Source organism: Podarcis gaigeae (genome assembly GCF_964106915.1).
Source record: "Podarcis gaigeae genome assembly, chromosome: 7".
Lineage (NCBI taxonomy): Eukaryota > Metazoa > Chordata > Lepidosauria > Squamata > Lacertidae > Podarcis > Podarcis gaigeae.
The window spans coordinates 67,818,202-67,838,768 of record NC_139683.1 but is presented as its reverse complement, the minus strand read 5'-3'; the positions used below and the strand labels follow the sequence as shown (position 1 = coordinate 67,838,768).

General features: G+C 45.4%; 1 protein-coding gene across 5 annotated transcripts in view; it reads right to left on the bottom strand.

Annotated features, from left to right (window-relative positions):
• Positions 1 to 785: 785 nt before the first annotated feature.
• Positions 786 to 20,567, bottom strand: part of RNF152 (ring finger protein 152) — a 51,327-nt gene continuing 31,545 nt past the window's right edge. For all 5 annotated transcript variants that reach the window (XM_083747452.1, XM_083747453.1, XM_083747454.1 and 2 more), the window contains one exon: positions 786 to 2,357. In XM_083747452.1, coding sequence (XP_083603578.1) covers positions 1,574 to 2,185 — 612 coding nt within the window. In that variant the 5' untranslated portion in view covers positions 2,186 to 2,357 and the 3' untranslated portion in view covers positions 786 to 1,573. The remainder of the gene's footprint in view (positions 2,358 to 20,567) is intronic.

The following is a 20,567-nucleotide window of genomic DNA, read 5'->3' as shown; positions in this document are numbered from 1 at the left end:
AGCAAGATCAACAAACCCTGGAGTACTCCTGGCTGCCTGAACAGTCTAACACAGAAGCAAGTTTCATGCCTTTTCTCAACATGATTGAGCAGCTCAAATGCCACCAAGTTTCCAAATCCATATCCCCTCAACCCCCTCTTACAGAAACACTACATTTTTGCCAATGGCTGGCAAAGTTATTGGTGATTCGCAGAAAGGAGTTCCTGGGTCAACATTCATCTTGGCAGTCCACATTGACCGAGTTTTAAAGTGGGGGGGGGGGACAACTTCTCTCGCCACAATTGCCTTTAGGAGATAGTCACTTTTTCTGACGTTTTTCTTGACCTGGGTCCCCAGCCACTTCACCCATCTTCCCCTATTCTCCCCCCACTTCCTTTCTGCAATTGTAACATTTCCGCCCTGTGAACACCTTTGAGAGCAAGGAGAGCCACACTGCTGGTGCATTTGTGCATTCTGTATCATGGCCATATAGCCTTCATTTGTATCTCACACTTGCAATGATGAATAAAACCTAGATTATGGCTCCTTTGGCGATGTACCTCCAGCTTGTATTCAAAGGGTAGGAAATCTGAAGAGAAGTCTTCAAAAATCATTCAGTATGCCACTCGTGTACAAAGATCAGCCTTTATCTCAGATTAGGCCATCTCCGCTAGTTTCCGCAGCAGAGGTTCTTGACAAATATATTTACTGTGTGCGCATGAAACCACATGCCCAAGATTTACATTTTTAAAGTAGCGTTTTGCAGAAGGCAGCATACAGACAAACAGTTTGGCTGGACAGCTGTATATCCTTCCTGGTTCCCTTTATTGCTTCTTTCTTTTTGTGTCCCATTTCAATTTAAACGAGAAGGGGAGGAAATCACTTAAAACTACAGAAGAAAAACAGAATGCGCATAAACACACAGATATAGATTACATCCAAAATACTTCCAACGCTTTAGAAAAAATGTTCTCTTTCTATAACTATGGTACAGATTTTTTAAAACCGTTGCAATTAATGTGCAATTTAAAAGATACAAAAAGAAGCCTTGTTGACTAAATTACTTTTTTTTAAACTTTTCACAAGTTTCTCTGTTGCCGCTTAAAGACAGAAGAGTTACGGTTTTCGCTACGTCTGGAAAAGCACTGGGTAGCTTGCCTTTCCGAATGCCAATGTTTAATTCTACTTGAACGTACAGCATTTTGATTTGTAAGTTGACTACTCTGTTAAAGAGAGAAAGGGAGAGATTATGTCCTATATCAGTATAGTAGAACCAGCTAAATAGACATCTTTAATCTCGTAACATGATGAAATCATTATAAATTACAGCTCATTTGTTAAGTGATTATGGTGATGCATGCAGTCTTCCTTTACTGTTACCAGCGGATAAGCATTGGACGTTTCCCATACTCTATGAACAGGTGCCCCTGTCCTTTGTTTTTCCTTTTAAAGTAGACTCTGGACCAGCAACCAGCCTGGTGTCAATGACTAAGTACGGTGGAACGAGGCGCTTCATCTCACGGCATCCTGCCACCACCATAACCACCTTCCCAAATCCCCAAAATTGGCCCGCGTGGGTATTTGCCGCTTCCTCTCAGCCGCAGGAGATCACAGTGAAACGCTTGGAAATGCACGACATGTTGTGTAGGACAATCCCAAGGAGGAAAACCAGGACGCAGGCCACCAGGATGACGGTGCAAACCCCCGACCAGGTGGAGCTTTTTGCAATGCCCCTCCTGTCTTGATCTTCGTCGCCTCCCTCCTGAGGGATGCCGGACTGCAAGGGCTGCTGCTCGGCTGGGATTGTCACCACAGTGAGAGACTTCTGCTGGCTGCCTGGCAGGAGGCGGCAGCCAATGTCTCCTGGCAAGAGGGACCTCTCCTTGGAGATGGGCAAGGGCAACATGTAGCAGCCATTGCTGGGAAGTTTGATGAAGACGGGAGTGTGCTCTGAAGTGTGGGGTATCGCAATCACGGCAATGACCTCTGGGTCGTCGGGCAGCTGGGAGACGGAAAAGCCCGGCGGCAGTTTAGTGATGCCTCGGCACCACGGGCACCGCAAGTCTTTCTGGCTGGTCCTCATCTGCTGAAGGCAAACAGAGCAGCAGGTATGCTTGCAGTCCAGCAACTTGGGCCTCCGCCGGGGGCTGTAGTAATTGAAACAAATCTGACATTCCAGCAGAATGTCCTGGGACAGAGTCTCCATCGCGGTCCGGTTGGAGAAAGCCGTGAGATATCACGTTGTTTGGCAGTCTGGTCTCAAATCTAATGCCTGGAGCAGTCCCTGCCCTCCCACGGTGACTAGCTTGTATTCTACCACCAGGTGAAAGGAGGCAAGGAGTCCGTAACGAAGCATCTGACTGGGAGTCCGTCAATATCTGAGAGGGAAATTTAAAATGAATAGAGTTAATCATAAAGGTCTACTAGAATACTGAAGGAGGTGAGAAAATCTAAAGACATCCTTTTATTGATGCAGAGGAAGAGTAAATGATAAGTGAAATTTGCAAAACCGTAGCATCTTAAGCATGATGCTTATGGCTAATAAATTCCCCTAAGCACAAACATTACCAAACCATGGGTTTCAGCCTCATATACCAGGGACATTGAACAAAAACACACACACACCCCAAGTCTTTTTAGCTGATTATAATGATTTTTGAAGAAAGCATTTCAGACTAATAATCTGAATTGCACATTTTTACTTGGTCAATAAGGCTATTTTCATGCAGGAATCAAAAGGACAGTTCGCTCGTTTTCCATGCTTCATGAACAGACTTCATGTGAAAGCTTCATAAAAGCTTTGAACAAATGGTGAATAACCCAAGACCAATTTGAAGGCAATGTGGGAGCACACAAACCTAGAGATTTTTCCTCCCAACTTGACTGAAATTTACAGCATTGCATATATCATTGCAATCATCCTCTGGTTCAAATTCAGTGGGAAAGCCCCTGCAAACCTTTAAATGTTGGAGTTCACTTTTAGGAACAGGTTAGGCAGTTGCGAGTGACCAGGAACACATATAAAGTATGTATATATATTGCAGTATTTAATCTATACAGTAAGCATATGGTTTATGAAGTACCTGTCTTCATGACAGTAATGCTTGGACAATGACACTTAAGAGCTCTGTTGACACTTAAGGCTAGTGCTCCAGAGCCACTTCCCTACTGATGGCTTCTTCTGTGGCTCCAAGGAAGAACGTTACTACAGACCTTTGTGAATAGCCTCAAACACACAATTTCTGTCTCCCTGACCATTGCATTCCTTTCTGGGCAGAATAGCAACCAGGTGGAAGAGTGTCACAATTGTCTCCAGTCCATAGAGTTCTCATAGTCTAATACCAACTGAAGCAGCAGGGGAAGGATGATCAGGAATCGGTTCTGCACCACTCACAGTAAGCCTGAATGGGGCCTGACAAAGCAACTTTCCCAGGAACATTCTAAGGTTTAGGACTAGGTAGCGCTACCATCCCCAAACATTACATTGCATCCACCGCAGAAAAAAGTATCGGCTGAAACAACACAGCAGTACATGTGCAAAATCCAAGGCAAAAGAAATAGAGGACGCTGCCCTGAAACACAGTCACAAAATAGATAAGACGAACACCAAGGATCTGATCCCAATTATTTTTATAATGGAGAAGGTCAATGGCTGAACTTCTGCAAATAATTTTTTTAACCATGCTGGCTTTCCTATCTCCCTGTGTTTTAAAACCTCTGGCACAATTGAACTTTGAAGTGTCATCAGGATCGACCTCATTTTCTCTCTGTCCAGTCCTGGAGTTTCGCTCGTAGGGTTATCATCTCTCTTGCTTGGCTTTAATCTGCCGCATGGCTAATTACATTAAAAGTTATTAAGAAGGAAAATGTGTGCTGAGGAAGTAGTGAAGTATTAAGACAGGCAGTGGCATAAATTGCGAGCAGTGTAACTAACAAAATGGTAATACAGGATGGATCTGAACATTATGTATAGGTAGAGTGGATGGTATGAAAGTAAATGCAACAAAGTGAAGCTGGAGGCAGTAAAGGGGTAACTCCTCACTATTCAGTGAGCCTGGAATAATCATGCACTTAATGTGTTAATAAAATCATAGGGGCACAGGTGGCGCTGTGGTCTAAACCACTGAGCCTCCTGGGCTTGCCGATCAGAAGGTCAGAGGTTCGAATCCCCGCAACGGGGTGAGCTCCCATTACTCTGTCCCAGCTTCTGCCAGTGCAAGTAGATAAATAGGTATCGCTGTGGGGGGGGAGGTAAACAGCATTTCCATGTGCTCTAGTTTCTGTCATGGTGTTCAACTGCACCAGAAGCAATTTAGTCATGCTGGCCACATGACCCAGAAAGCTGTCTGTGGACAAATGCCAGTTTCCTCGGCCTGAAAGGGAGATGAGTGCCGCAACCCCATAGTTGCCTTTGACTGGACTTGACAGTCCAGGGGTCCTTTACGCTTACCTTACCTAACAAAATCTACATGGAACATGCACCTTAAGCACTCATAAGCCACAGCACATAAAAGAATCCAGAAACATGAACAAGCCAGCAGCAAAATAATGGCTATGCACAATTTTTAAAATTCCAATAATTGATTATTGGCAGTGGCAAGAAGTAGAAAAAACTAAATAGGACAACACTGCAGAGAGACTTAAATGCCCCCCCCCCCCCCAATTGCTGATCTGCAGAAATGAGCTATGGGGGATGTTTGTGTGTGCCTGCAAGATTATGGAATGGCCACACACACAGCTGGGAGGTGGGTCCTGGAGGAGTAACCGAGGATGAAAGTTAGCCATCCCCGGATTTAAGTCTGCAATGTTTGCAAACTTTATAAAAGCTATGCACACACGATTGTAACAAAACGGCCTCGACCCACTATACCTAAAGGAGCATCTCCACCCCCATTGTTCTGCCTGGACGCTGAGGTCCAGCACCGAGGGCCTTCTGGCGGTTCCCTCATTACGAGAAGCAAAGCTACCTACAGGGAACCAGGCAGAGGGCCTTCTCAGTAGTGGCACCCGCCCTGTGGAATGATCCCCCATCAGTTGTCAAAGAGAAAAATAACTACCTGACATTTAAAAGACATCTGAAAGCAGCCCTGTTCAGGGAAGTTTTTAATGTGTGACATTTTAATGTATTTTTAATCTTTGTTGGAAGGCACCCAGAGAGGGTTGGGGAAGCACAGCCAGACGGGCGGGGTACAAATAATAAATTATTATTGTTGTTGTTAATATTATTGTTATTATAAAACTTTCAACCAAGACATGCAACTTTTGCCAAGCAAAGTGCTTCCTTACACAGCACCCCTCATTGCTGCTTTCCTGAGTACAATAATTCGTGGAACACTTTGAATCATTATTGCTACCACATACAAACCATTAACTCTCATCTCTGGGTTTCCTCAAAATACCGTATTTTTCGCTCTATAAGACGCACCAGACCATAAGACGCATCTAGTTTTTGGAGGAGGAAAACAAGAAAAAAAAATATTCTGAATCTCAGAAGCCAGAACAACAAGAGGGATTGCTGCGCAGCAAAAGCAGCGATCCCTCTTGCTGTTCTGGCTTCTAGGATAGCTGTGCAGCCTGCATTCGCTCCATAAGACGCACACACATTTCTCCTTACTTTTTAGGAGGGGAAAAGTGAGTCTTATAGAGCAAAAAATACGGTAACTGAGCCCCACAAGCATCTTCTAATGCTGTTATGTAATGAACCAGAAAGCAATTTTGCAGATAGGTAATAATAGGCACCACCTGTCAATGGGCTTGGAATGCCTTCATGCCCTGCCTGATGGCACTCCCCATAGGAGCATTTTCATACAGAAGGCTTGGAGGCATTTATTTCTTTTTTATGTACATTAAAAAATTATTTATTTGGTTTTCAAATTAAAGTTTTGCAATCACATATCCAACATACATCATAAAAACAAGATTCAAAAGAATCTCCTCCCCTTTGTGGGTCCTATTGTTAGTCATTTCCTCCTGCATCTTTGATAATAATCCACATCTTTTACATCTCCATTATATCCCAAATTCACCATTAAACTACCAGTGTTATTCCATGGAGGCATTCATTTTGCCAATGCACTAAGCAAGATGGGGAACTAGACGGACATCTGTTCTGATCCAGTAAGTCTCTCTTGACATAATGCCGAAGTTAACAGATGACTTTTAATTATTATTCTGCCCTTCCTCCAAGGAGCTCCAACCATTATATACGGTCTCCATCGCCTACACACACAACAATTCCATGAGTTGGGTTAGACTGAAAAATAGTGGCCAGTGGTTGGTCTGAACCTGCCTCCCCAGTCCAACGCTTTAGACCTATTCAGGCAAGAAACCAGGGCAAACCAACAGAGGTCAGCTATGTTCACATAGTATGGTATTTGGAAAAACCCAGGATCTAGATCAGGCATAGGTAAACTCAGCCCTCCAGATGTTTTGGGACTACAACTCCCATCATCCCTACCTAACAGGACCAGTGGTTTGCCTATGCCTGATCTAGATAGTAGCAATAGAGCCTGCTGTTGCAATCTGCCTAGGCCAGGGGTTGGCAAAGTTTTTGTGGCTTGGGCCAGTTCACAGTCCTGGAGAGGCCGCGGTGGGCCAGAGTGTGCGCACACATGCATGCATGCGCAAACACTATTTCCAGCATTCCTTCCGGCGCGGAGGAGGCGTGCGCAGCTTCCCATTGGCTGCAGGAGCTTCCTGCAGCCAATGGGAAGCTGGCCAGCGTCGTGGAAGGCGGTCCCCTCTCTGCTCTGTGCCAGTTTAGCGTGGCGCACAGGAGCTGACAGAGGGACAGCGGGGGTCCATGGGCCTTAGGCTGCCAGCCCCTGGCCTAGGCTCTGTGTACAGCAGATTCAGAAGAGTACAGTGGTACCTCAGGTTACATACGCTTCAGGTTACACACACTGCTAACCCAGACATATTACCTCAGGTTAAGAACTTTGCTTCAGGATGAGAACAGAAATTGTGCTCCGGCGGCGCAGTGGCAGCAGGAGGCCCCATGATCTAAAGTGGTGCTTCAGGTTAAGAACAGTTTCAGGCTAAGAATGGACCTCCAGAACGAATTAAGTACTTAACCTGAGTTACCACTGTACACAGAAGTTGAGAGTGGAGCTGGAATGTCAAATCCTAACCTCCTTCACGAGTTCATTCACCCTGGGCACTAATGTGAAAAGTGGACTTCCTGATATTCTCCCTTACTGGCATTTGGTGACACACTTACTATGGGCATTTGGTTCAATGGAAGAAAAGCTGCTGCTCCATATATTTCTTAATTAACACATAAAAAGGCCAAAGGAACAAGCAAAAAACCTGAGTGACAAGGCAAAGAGCTTCTCCAAAGATGAGGTGACGATTATACCTCTCTCTCCAACCACAAAGTTTCCGCAACACTTTAAAAAGCCAGCCAGGTCTCATATGAGGGCACAGCTGACTTCAGCAGCAGTCAAAAACATTGTTTTATCATTAGTACTCTGGATTATCTGATGACAGCCAAGAAAATGTTGCTGACAGAGAAGACCCAGAGCTAAAGAAGACTGCCAGGGGTATCCTTAGGACTCTTTAAAGGACAGTGAGAGGGGAGGGGGGAGGGCTGGGAGGCAGCAACACTCAAGTGAGACCAAAAAGACAGAGACAACCAGAATCATGATTAATATCCTTGGCTAGTGCAGATCTGATAGCAGCTGAAAGCTCTGCAGGGCTGAGCTATATCTACTAATGTTAATAAAAGCTAACCGAGTATGAAAAACCATGGGCAGAAGACACCAAGCGATAGAAAGAGATGCATTAGCAGCAGAAGGGAGTGGAGAGGGGGAAATCGCTTGCCTGACACAGATTTTCCCTCCCTGCTCTTTGATGCTCATGCTCATTGCTAACATGGCTCCAATAAATGAGAGCTGAGAAAAACAGAGACACCGATATTTAAAGATGACAAAAAACAGAACATAAGAGAAAACAGTTAAGACTACCCTTTCTGCAGCAGAGCACAGCAAAGCAAATGGATGAATACGCTAGAACTTAGTTCAAAGGTTTTTCCCCCTCTTGAACCTAAGAGTAAGTAAAGGATCCCTGGACAGTTAAGTCCAGTCAAATTTGACTATGGGGTGTGACACTCATCTCTGCTTTCAGGCCGAAGGAGCCAGCGTTTGTCCACAGACAGCTTTCTGGGTCATGTGGCCAGCATGACTGAACCGCTTCTGGCTCAACAGGACACCGTTATGGAAGCCAGAGTGCACGGAAACGCCACTGCAGTGGTACCTATTTATCTACTCACGCTGGTATGATTTCAAACTGCTAGGTTAGCAGGAGCTAGGACAGTCGAACTGCCAACCTTCTGATCAGCAAGCCCAAGAGGCTCCGTGGTTTAGACCACAACCCCATTTGCGTCCCTAAGAAACACACTATAGAATCTGCTTTCCGTACACAGGACTTAGAGCTTCAGCCTGTTTTATAAGGTGAAGACATGTTGGATAGACTACTCTGTCCCAGTACAAACACTTCTCCTCCGCTCTCTGTGTGTGATAGGATTAGACACTGAACAGTAAATAACACTTTAAAGTTCATCACTGAAAAGCCCTATGGCCGGCTGCCATTTTCACCTCTCCAGAAGCTTCAGGCAGAGCAAGATGCTTCTTGACGAGGGAACAACATTACAACGGGGATCTGGTATCTGCACAACAATCCTCCACAGCATATCTTGATTCAAACTTAGCTTTGGCATGCAGGCCAGCTGGCAAAGAAGCCACTTATCTGGTCACCTGTGTCAAGCAAAGATCACCTCTCAAGTCAGCTAGGCAGGGAAGCTTTTGTGCAATACAGTGTACCTCAGGTCACATACGCTTCAGGTTACATACGCTTCAGGTTACAGACTCCGCTAACCCAGAAATCGTGCTTCAGGTTAAGAACTTTGCTTCAGGATGAGAACAGAAATCATGCTCTGGCGGCGCAGCAGCAGCGGGAGGCCCCATTAGCTAAAGTGGTGCTTCAGCTTAAGAACAGTTTCAGGTTAAGAACGGACCTCCTGAACGAATTAAGTACTTAACCTGAGGTACCACTGTATTAAGGGAAAACCTGGTTCACAAATGATTAACCACGGTCTGCAAGTTCTGAGCATGGCTTAGAGATTTTTTTTCCCCAAAAAAATGGTCCCAGGTACACCATGATTATCCCCGACTGGGGTCTAATATGCAGAAACAGCTGGATTTTTTTCTGGATTTACAACTTCACAGGGTTTCTGGGCAAGTGGATATCAGAAGTTCCCACAAACAAAACTCTTTATGCATAGAAAAAAAGAGAGAGGAGGTTTCTTGGCACCCACAGACGTGACCTCCCCACACCTGGCAAGTGGAACAGTTTTACCATCTGAAGGGGCTCTTTGTTTAAAACCAGGCCCTCTGGAGGACGTCCCGCTTGTGGGCTTCCTAGAATTGCATGGCTGGCCGCCACGGATATGGCAAGCTGCGTTCAAAACAGTTCTGTGGAGTGCTGATATTTGGAACAGAGCCTGCCTACTTCTCAGGGGCATTGTGGAGAGAACTAGGGTGGCAAGTGCTGTTGCTGAAATGGCTAGCTGTGCTTACTGTAGAGGCTCCAGGCCTCAGCTGTGTTATCCTAAAGTAAGCAGTTTTCATAACAAACTGGGCCTGTTCTTAGCAAAAGCTAGAGAGCACCTCTATTGCAGGAGGATGCAGGATGCTAGACTAAACTGGTCCTTGGTCTGACCAACCAGTGCCCTTCTAATTTTTCTATCAGAACACCAAGTCAAGACGGTTTAGGCCTCTGTGAGGGCCAGCCTGCAACTGAAGAGATCTTTTCTCTTGGGACATGGAACCATCCAGTGGGCTTGAGCCCTTAATTAGATTATATCCAATTGAACTGGATAGATTTCCCTTTAATAACACCAGCACAACACACATACACGATGCCGACTGAGAGCCTTACAGCTGAGATGAGTAATATATTCACAGTACAAGTAAAATCACGCCCAACTCAGAATCACTGGATAGCCCTGGAGAAATCACCTTAAAAGAAAACTCGGCGGCTCCATTTCTATCAGCAGAATGGTCAGTCATGCACACTGATCCTAATAATCTGTGATCTGACCCTCCTCAGCTGAATTTTTCTCCCCATCAATTCCAATACTTTTAGTTCCGGAACCAATATACCAATACCAGCCTAGATAGTGAAGTGCTTAAACTAAGAATTAAACTCTCTCTCTCTCTCTCTTTTGGGGGGAAGAAAAAGCTTGAAAGCTTATATTATCCCTGAGCTTCGAAGGCTACCCACCACGCTATGTCTTTTCCGTCCGTAACATTGGTTGCTAACATAATCACGACGAGTTCTGAAGTTGCAAACCGCGAACAAGCCTATGCATTTGAATATATCATCATTCTACAAGGTTAATATCAAGCTTTCAGCTAGGCAACCTATTAGAATGCTTCACCTTTACCAAGGAAGTTTCATTACGCAAACTCCCCAAACACATTAAGCATCCTTAGGAACCATTACAGACTATGTATGATTTATGACAGCGTCTGTTGCCCTAAGGCAGCGGTAGCAAGGGGAGGGGGAGAAACATCGAGGAGGGAAGGTGCCATGCGTTCTCAACAGAGAAATTAATTGCCAGAATCACCCGCACTAAAATATAAACAGGATGCGTCTGTTTGGAACTTTTCAAATTAACAGCAGAAGGAAAATGCTGTAAATTAAAATGTTGCCAACACTTCCACAAATGAGTTTGGAGCTGGAGCTTGGGTTTCATTTATTTTGAAACCGACAAAAGCTTTGCTGCTGCTTTCGGCTCCAAGAGGTTAACTGTTTGCTTTCTTCAAGTACTCTTTGCAAAGAAAATGACTGCCCTTGTTTAGATTTTCCTGTGGCTCCAACTGCCAACAGTATCTCAGCGGTATACAAACACAAAATAATTTATTCCCCTGTGCAGAAGGAATGACAACCAACACACAACACAACAACAAGAAAGGAGGCTTATTTTAGACATTTGGGGGGGGGGTGTTGTTTTGATCCAACTCCCATCAGTCTCGACCAGCAGTGCCAATGGTTAGAGGGGATCAGGGTTGCATCTGAGCAATATCTGTAGGGATATAGTTTCCTCAGTCCTACTGAATGCTCTGGCAGTGCTGAACTGAATCATTTGCTTGCCAAACACTGCTTGCATCATCTGAATCCCCCACCATCTGAAGAGAGATGGGTGGTAACTATGAGTCATAACCACATCTTTGGAATGCCCTCCCATGACAGAGGCTCATCTAATGTGAACTTTTATGTTAATTCTGGCACCAGGTAGAAACAGGCTTATTTGCCCAAGCTTTTAAGAGACAGAGGGGCCTTCTCGATAGTGGTGCCAGCCCTGTGGAACGCCCTCCCATCAGATGTCAAGGAAATAAACAACTATCTGACTTTTAGAAGACATCTGAAGGCAGCCCTGTTTAGGGAAGTTTTTAATGTATGATGTTTTATCATTATTATTAATTATCATCATCATCATCATTAATTCTGTTGGGAGCCACCCAGAGTGGCTGGGGAAACCCAACCAGATGTTGTTATATCAACAATGGTGCAAAGGTTAGTTTTTTCCTCATCTGCTTTGCTAATATTTTGAGCTGAATTTTTATACCATTGCCCTTCTCTTTTTTGTTTAAATGTGATTTTATACCTTTTAGAACATTACTTTTTAAAAATAATAATAATGGGAGGGTACATTTTGTTCTCTGTATAGTTCTTTACTTCACTTGGTGAACAGCTTTACGAACAGAACAGAGAAAAGCCCACTGTGTTCCTTCTAATCTGACATCCACTTTTGGTATTCTCTCCATAAATACCAGCCCTAAAAGAGATGGTTGAAGAAGAAAACTCATTTAAAATAAGCTACTTTACAAGCACATTTCTCACCAGTACAAATCACTGGATAACTGAGCTGGAAGTGGCCAACCTGTTATAGGAGAGAACAGCACAATTCTTGAGGCCAAAGTGATTTAGAAAACAAATCCAAAACTCCAGATGGAAAAGACACTACCATATGTAAAATGTTGCTTTTCCCCCCCACCTCAAAAAACAGGGCCATTATATACGCTCACCTAAGGAAATAATGCGTATATAAGATGAGTTTTAATTGTTTGCCACTCTGCTCAGTTTTCCTGTCTGCGAGCAAGGTTTGATGAACTTGCTCTATCATATGCAAACATGGTTTCCTGAGGAAGCGATTTGGTGTGTCCAGGAGTTGAAGAGAACTTAGCAGCAAGACTCAACAAGCTGGCGACAATCAACATTTTTTATCCATACAAGCAGGAGCGAGGAGAAGTCTGGTTTTCTCGTTCAACTCATCATGCAGTTCACTAAATATTCACCTAAGAGTAGCATGCTGGCAGTGAAATAACCTCCCTGCTTTCCCCCTATTCCTATTATTATTATTATTATTAAACACACTTTTGAGTCACCCACTTTTTAGCTATGTTTGCTGTACATCAGAATTGGCAGGAGTGACTTTATTGTGCATGCTGGGTAAACCTCACACTTATTTGAGCCATACAGAATCAATATCGCTCTGCTTTTTAAACTTCATTGATGTTACTTTGCTTGACAATAGTTAATGAACTGCACTGTAAGCATAAGTATTCAGCACACTGCGATGAGGAAAAAGCAATGATGCAAAAACTAAGGGAAAGCTGCAGCATACTATATTTCACAGAGAGGTAAAGCAGTTGAGAACTGAGGCCTAGTTGATTATGAGAAAACAGAAATCCCGCTCCACTGAGAATTGCTAAAGGATGAACATGTGAACCTGGACTTCCCTATAGGCATGCTCATTCAGACAGGGTTGTGACACGTTTTGTTACAGAAGACCATTCAAGACCTAGAAACTCCAGTCATTTATACTAAACGGGTCTTTGAAGGGCCCAAGGAATGGCCAGCCCTTTGCAGAATAAAAAGTTCAGGACATAAGTGAGCAACATTAATACTGATAGCTGATGGAAATTCAAGACAGTGTCAAAAGAACTTGCCAAGAGGTCAAGACTGGAGAGAGATGAATCAAGCTAGGGACCCAAATTGCATCAATACTGGGAACAGAGGATCAAGCAAGCCAGGAAAGGTCAAATCCAGGGAGTCTCCTCCAGGAGCCCAACAAGACTAGCAGATGGAGAAAGCAGAGCTTAGAAGAGTGAAAAGTTTAAATTTGAAAATTAAGTGCAAGGAGCAGTTTGTTGGGGAACAGCTTGGTTGTGTAACCTTGCAATTGTACTATCCCAGTCTTACAGGAAAATCCTTGGGCTCACTTGGATTACCAAACAAAGGCACCAGCCAGGAATATAGGAGCAAAGCAGCAGCCAGTAGGCCTGGTGTTTATTCCAAGGACTGTTGCAACAGGACTTCAACCCGACACACGGGAGAAGCAGGAAGAAGACCAGAACAAAGGATGGCTTCCACTTTTATCAGTTTTACAATTTCCGTCCTCCCTTCCCTACAGGTGGGCGGAGTTTGTGGCACCGAGAGGGGGCTCACCTGGACAGGTGCCTCCCACCTGCTTGGGTTGGCCTTTGACCTGCCCTCAGCCAGGGAGGACAATGGACGGCCAGCCGGGAGTGGAGCTAAGGCTAAAGAAAAGAGGCTGACCCTTTCGACCAAGCCTCACTTGGTTTTTCTTCCTTCCACGATCACTCACCCACCCTCCCTCAAATTAATAATTTCTTGCATCTAAATAATTTCATCCTAGGTCAGCGGTCATCAAGGTAATGATACTTTTTCCTTACAGACTAATATTTTGCGTTCCAGGTCAGCAGGCACTGCTGCGGCCATAAGAGGGTTGCTGTATTCAGAACCAGGAAGGAATTTTCCATGCATTGGCAGGTTTCGCCTTCCCTGTAGAAGTTCGTCACAACTTTGGCGGTTTTAGGCCTTGGCAAGGTATCCTTTAGTCTATCATCAAGCTGGGGGGGAATGCATTCATGCACCATGCAGTGGCGCTTGCAGGGCCTATTAAAGGGCAAAAAACTGGGAGTTCCTGGCCCTAGAGCGGCGGCATGTAGGTCAAACTCCCGGGCTGAGGTTAGTGAAGGGCATGCTGTGTAAGTTTGTGCTTTGCAGTCCCCTCTCACTGGACCTCATCTGCCTGCATATCCTCAGCCAGGTGGGCTGAGAGGGTTACCTGCCAAGGCCTGTGCCAAGTTTCCCACTGCTGAAGCTCAAAAAAGTTGTGGCCAATTTGAACTCTGGTCTCTTGTCTCATTCTTTGGCGGGGAAGGGGTAGGCACCACAGACAGGGTTTAGCACGTGTGCCCGCAAATATACCCACAACACCCCTAAAAATCACATCATGCATACATCACAAACACATCACACGCTGGGAGGGTCTGGCGACAGAAACCTAAGCATCAGGGCTTGCCCCCAACCTTCCCTTGACCTCCACCATACACCCAAAAGAGATATTTACATGTCCCTGTTTCCCAGCCAAGTTAATCACATCCTTTGGTCTTGATTTGGGTTTGCTATTATTTCTGGAATGGCTACCTGTCTGGCACTCAGGATGCCAGAGATTATCACTCAGGCAGAGGGGCTGCTGAGTACCTGAGCTCATGCTTTAGGGATTATGCCTGCCCTCACTCATGTCCCAAGCTCCCCACTTGGTAGCCATTTCCATCATGCGTTATGTGGTGCTTTGAGGAGACATTGTGTGTGTGAACAAACGGCAACCCCCTCCCCAATCATTATAAAAATTCCTGTAACACCAGGAACAGTCTATTTTATTTAAGTCTAGGATCAAAATCAGGAAATAAAGATCAGAACCAGAATTGGGCTGGGAACCAGGAGAAGAAGGGGTTTGTCTGGTACAAATGAGCTTCAGGGTTTGTTTCTTTTGCCATTCAAACTGTACACATCACATTCCAATGCGGTTGTTCATTTCTGTAGAAAAACCAATTACTTAATTCTATAGCTCTTCACATGTCAGCAACAGGGAAACCACCATTGTCACGGCTAGTACATCGCTACCCATATAGTTTAGAATGAGTCATTTCCAGATCGGTTTATGAAGATGATGGAATATGCATAGATGGCTAGATTACCTGTGAGAATTAAAGAACAGAATGAGGAGAACGTCCATTGAAGGATGGAACTATTTTGTGGAATATTGGGGGGTGGGGATATCATGGTTATGTTAAAACATATGCAGGATTTGAAGTAGAGCAGCTGATGAGAATTGGTAGTTCAATAATTTAGAATTAATGTACATAATGGATAACATATAAGTAGTAGAGCGGCTTTATAAGAAAAGAACACCATGGAAGGGTGGATGGAAGGTCAATAAATATGAGAGATATGCTTTGAGGGTTGTTTAAAAGAATTTCCAAAATAAAAGTTAATTTAAAAAATATATTTTTAAAAAAGAATGGGTCATTTCCAGATTTAAAGCCCATTTGCAGGCTATTTCCCCCAACCAACCCTCAGCTTGTGTTATCAAACACAGAACCAGATTTGAACACTGGATTTTAGGGCAACGGGGTCTACATAGGAAGTGAGAAAAGCGGATGTGGCTGAAAAACACTTCTAAAGAGGTTTATGTTTGAAACGCAGTAAATTTGCAACAATAAATCCTCCTAGCAGACCCGAAGGTGTTTTTCAAATGCCTTCTTTATTATTTTGAATAAATAAATATTAATAAATAGTTCCATCCAATGGCATTTCTTCTCCTTGCCCATTTGATATCAGATCAAAAGCAAACTGCATCTCCATTTCCCAGTGAGTTTTATTTGATAAATATAAATCATCTTTGCATTTAACGTACAGTCGCTGGGGAGACTTTAACAGGCTTATCAATCTCTCTTGCACTCTGAAATAAGTTCAGGAAAGCCAGCTGCTCCCAAATTTCAAAGAGAAGGAAGTGAAGGCAGTAGCCTACATAGATCGGGGTTAGGACCAGGGTCCACTATTCCACAGAGTCATAGAATTGTAGAGTTCGAAGGGACCCAAGGGTCATCTAGTCCAGTCCCCTGAAATACAGGAATCCTGCTCACAGTCGTCCCTGGGTGGGCTCAAACCACCAACCTTTTGCTTAACAGCCAAATGCACCAACCCACTGTGCCATGCTTGGAAGAACTAGGCAACAGGAGAGTCATTCCCAAAGTCAGGAAGCAAGTACAGCTAAAAGAGATCTAATGTGCTCAATGACACATATGAGACGCATAAAAGGTAAAGGGACCCCTGACCATTCGGTCCAGTCGTAGCCGACTCTGGGGTTGCGGCGCTCATCTCACTTTATTGGCCGAGGGAGCCGGCGTACAGCTTCCGGGTCATGTGGCCAGCATGACTAAGCCACTTCTGGCGAACCAGAACAGCACATGGAAACACCATTTACCTTCCCGCCGGATCGGTACCTATTTATCTACTTGCACTCTGAGGTACTTTCAAACTGCTAGGTTGGCCGGAGCTGGGATGGAGCAACGGGAGCTCACCCCGTCGCGGGGATTCCAACCACCGACCTTCTGATTGGCAAGTCCTAGGCTCTGTGCTTTAACCCACAGCGCCACCTGTGTCCCTATGAGACACATAAGGCGTGGAATTATTACGTCTGTTGGTTATAGTCCGGGGGGGGGGGGGGGAGCCAGCTAAGAATCCTTGCGTAGGCCAACAGCTATTTCAGTGGAAATAGGGAGATAATATACACAAGGCTCAAAGGAGTAGTCAGTCTGCACTCCTTTTTGCAGCTACAAAGTCTCTCCGTTTGTATTAAACCAAACAAGCCTCCTCTGCCCACGGTTTGATGCATAACTGCATCCAGCCCATCAAACTGTAATGGAATCACAGACTGCAATGCTGAAAAGCAGGGCTCTGCTTCCGATAAGGTGTTTGCTGCTGCGCGGCTGCCTCCACCGTTTTGTCGTTTATTGAGGTGTCGGGTGATGCAAAAGCTTTTGTCATTTGCAGCCCCGTAGATACAGCTCAGATCCCAAGAGCCTCGCCTCTCAGAGCAGAATCCAGAGTGGGAGAGGCATAACTGAGTGAGGGTCAGTTCGTGAAGTCAATTGGCGTTGACTGGAGACAAATAATAATAATAATAGAAGGCTCCCTGAGCTCCCCGGTTTGGCAACAGTTCCTTAAAAAGTAAAAGAAAAGCTACAAGTAAGAGGACAGACAAGTTTGGCAGTCCCGTGTACTGTTTTTGTTGCAGATAAACCTACTGCTTAGGTAAAGGTAAAGGGACCCCTGACCATTAGGTCCAGTCGTGGCCGACTCTGGGGTTGCGGCGCTCATCTTGCTTTATTGGCCAAGGGAGTCGGCGTACAGCTTCCAGGTCATGTAGCCAGCATGACTAAGCCGCTTCTGGCGAACCAGAACAGTGCATGGAAACGCCGTTTACCTTCCCGTCGGAGCGGTACCTATTTATCTACTTGCACTTTAACGTGCTTTCGAACTGCTTGGTTGGCAGGAGCTGGGGATTCAAACCACCAACCTTCTGATCGGCAAGTTCTAGGCTCTGTGGTTTAACTCACAGCGCCACCCGCATCCCTAAACCTACTGCTTACACACACTTTAAAGCCAGAAGCCTCTTTTCTTGAGGAACTTGATATAAAATTGCAACGTAAATTTGCAATCGTGTGACTGACAACTTATAACAGAGGTTCCGTGTGGGTGTGTTAGAGAGTCCAACAACCCTCTCCTTTCTTTCCTACTTGAGTCCAGTCCGAACCAATAAATGAGTTATTCTACCCTATATTGTACACTTTTATCTTTTTTATGGGGGCAGGGAATGACTCTGTAAATTCCCTTTAGCCATATTGTAAGAGATTGGCACACCAATCTTTGCTGGTACTCCTGCATATATATTTTTTTGGTATTGAGGCGCAGGGATGCAGAAACTCAACAAGCACCTTTTCTGCAGAAAGGAAAACCTGCTGCTAATAAATCAATAGTGCTGTGTTAAGCAACAGTGTCAATGCATTTTTCATTCTTATTTTTAAACGGGTAAACACAGCCAAAACACTAAAAGCAGTGGCGGGAGGGAGGGGGAAGCAGCGAAAGCAGAAACTCGGTATGTGTCGTGTGCGGAACACATGCATCAAAGAGACACCCTGGTGACAAAGACAAAAATGAGATGCTTAACTGCTGTGTAATAGGCAAAGAGCTTATGCAGAAAGCAGCCCGGGTTTTACGAGCTACTATGAATCTATGAAAGATTTCAAGGGGAAAACCTTCAAAATGGTCAATGAACATGGTCTTATGGTTTGCAAAAGGGAGCCAGCAAGCATTTTCCACTGTATGTCAGAGTCTGGCACTCACTGATTATAGTTTACAAATGGCATTTGTTATAGGAATTCTAAGGTCTCAAATATAGAATACATATTCATAAATGCTCACATATCTAAATATATAAACCACGTGTCTGAAATAGTACAGGAGAGCAATCCTGAAGCCATTTTGACTCTCCCAATGACCTCAAATATTCCCCTGCAGTAAGGGGAAGCAAATGGGGAAAGCCTTCCCATTGTCTTTTCACTTACTAATCCTGTCTTAAGGGCATATTTGTGTATGAACAGGGTGAACCTGTGGCCTGGATTCAGGAACTAAACTATTAACCATCACAAGAGAATGGCCAGGCTGCCCAGGTAATGCAATCAGAGAACATTCATTATCAGGTAGACAGGATTTCTGCTGTAGACTATGATGTATGTATGATGATTTTGGGGTGGTCTTTGGCTAAGGACCCGTGTGGGACACTGGTGGCGCTGTGGGTTAAACCACAGAGCCTAGGACTTGCTGATCGGAAGGTCGGCGGTTCGAATCTCCGCGACAGGGTGAGCTCCCATTGCTCAGTCCCAGGTCCTGCCCACCTAGCAGTTCGAAAGCATGTCAAAGTGCAAGTAGATAAATAGGTACCGCCCAGGCGGGAATGTAAACGACATTTCCATGTGCTGCTCTGGTTCGCCAGAAGCGGCTTAGTCATGCTGGCCACATGACCCGGAAGCTGTACGTCGGCTCCCTCGGCCAATAAAGCGAGATGAGTGCAGCAAGCCCCGAGTCGGCCACAACTGGACCTAAAGGTCAGGGGTCCCTTTAAAAGGTAAAGGTACCCCTGCCCGTGCGGGCCAGTCTTGACAGACTCTGGGGTTGTGCGCCCATCTCACTCAAGAGGCCAGGGGCCAGCGCTGTCCGGAGACACTTCCGGGTCACGTGGCCAGCGTGACATCGCTGCTCTGGCGAGCCAGAGCCGCACACGGAAACGCCGTTTACCTTCCCGCTGGTAAGCGGTCCCTATTTATCTACTTGCACCCGGAGGTGCTTTCAAACTGCTAGGTTGGCAGGCGCTGGGACCGAGCAGCGGGAGCGCACCCCGCCGCAGGGATTCGAACCGCCAACCTTTCGATCGGCAAGTCCTAGGCGCTGAGGCTTTAACCCACAGCGCCACCTGCGTCCCGGTAGGGGTCCCTTTACCTTTGGCTAAAGGGGTTGGGCAATGTCAAAAGTCTTTAAAGCTTCCTGCACACTTTTGTTCAGAGTCTCTCCCTCCTTGGAAAGAGGGGAGGGAACCCTGTTGAAACAGAAAAATAAATATCTGCTTTGCTTTCCACTGGATCCTGCCTCCATCCATTCTTCTCTGACCGAACATGGACTTAGTAGGGAATTGGGCAGCAGAAGGCAAACCCCAATTTTTACATTACATAACACAAGCAATGTAAACTCTTTAAAACTCTACCTTGAACTGTCCTGATTTAACTTTCAAGTTATTACATGGATTCGTCTGTTATTGGTAGTATTGACAGGGCATTGGAGGGAACAAACAATAACAGACGCTGATCAATAACAGATGCTGAACAAACAATAACAGATGCGGTTGGAGGATGGATGGCGGCTAACAAATTGAGGCTGAATCCTAACAAGACAGAAGTACTGTTTTGGGGGGACAGGAAGCGGGCAGGTGTGGAGGATTCCCTGGTCCTGAATGGGGTAACTGTGTCCCTGAAGGACAGGTGAGCAGCCTGGGAGTCATTTCAGACTCACAGCTGTCCATGGAGGCACAGGTCAAATCTGTGTCCAGGGCAGCTGTTTACCAGCTCCATCTGGTACGTAGGCTGAGACCCTATCTGCCTGCGGACTGTCTCGTCAGAGTGGTGCATGCTCTGGTTATCTCCTGCTTGGACTACTGCAATGTGCTATACGTGGGGCTACCTTTGAAGGTGACCTGGAAACTACAACTAATCCAGAATGTGGCAGCTATACCGGTGACTGGGAGTGGCTGCCGAGACCATATAACACCGGTCTTGAAAGACCTACATTAGCGCCCAGTAAGTTTCCAAGCACAATTCAAAGTGTTGGTGCTGGACTTTAAAGCCTGAATGGACTCGTTCCAGGATATCTGAAGGAGCGTCTCCACCCCCATCATTCTACCCGGGCACTGAGGTCCAGCACCGAGGGCCTTCTGGCGGTTCCCTCACTGCGAGAAGCCAAGTTACAGGGAACCAGGCAGAGGGCCTTCTTGGTAGTGGCGACCTCCCTGTGGAACGCCCTCCCACCAGATGTCAAAGAGAGCAACAACTACCAGACTTTTAGAAGACATCTGAAGGCAGCCCTGTTTAGGGAAGCTTTTA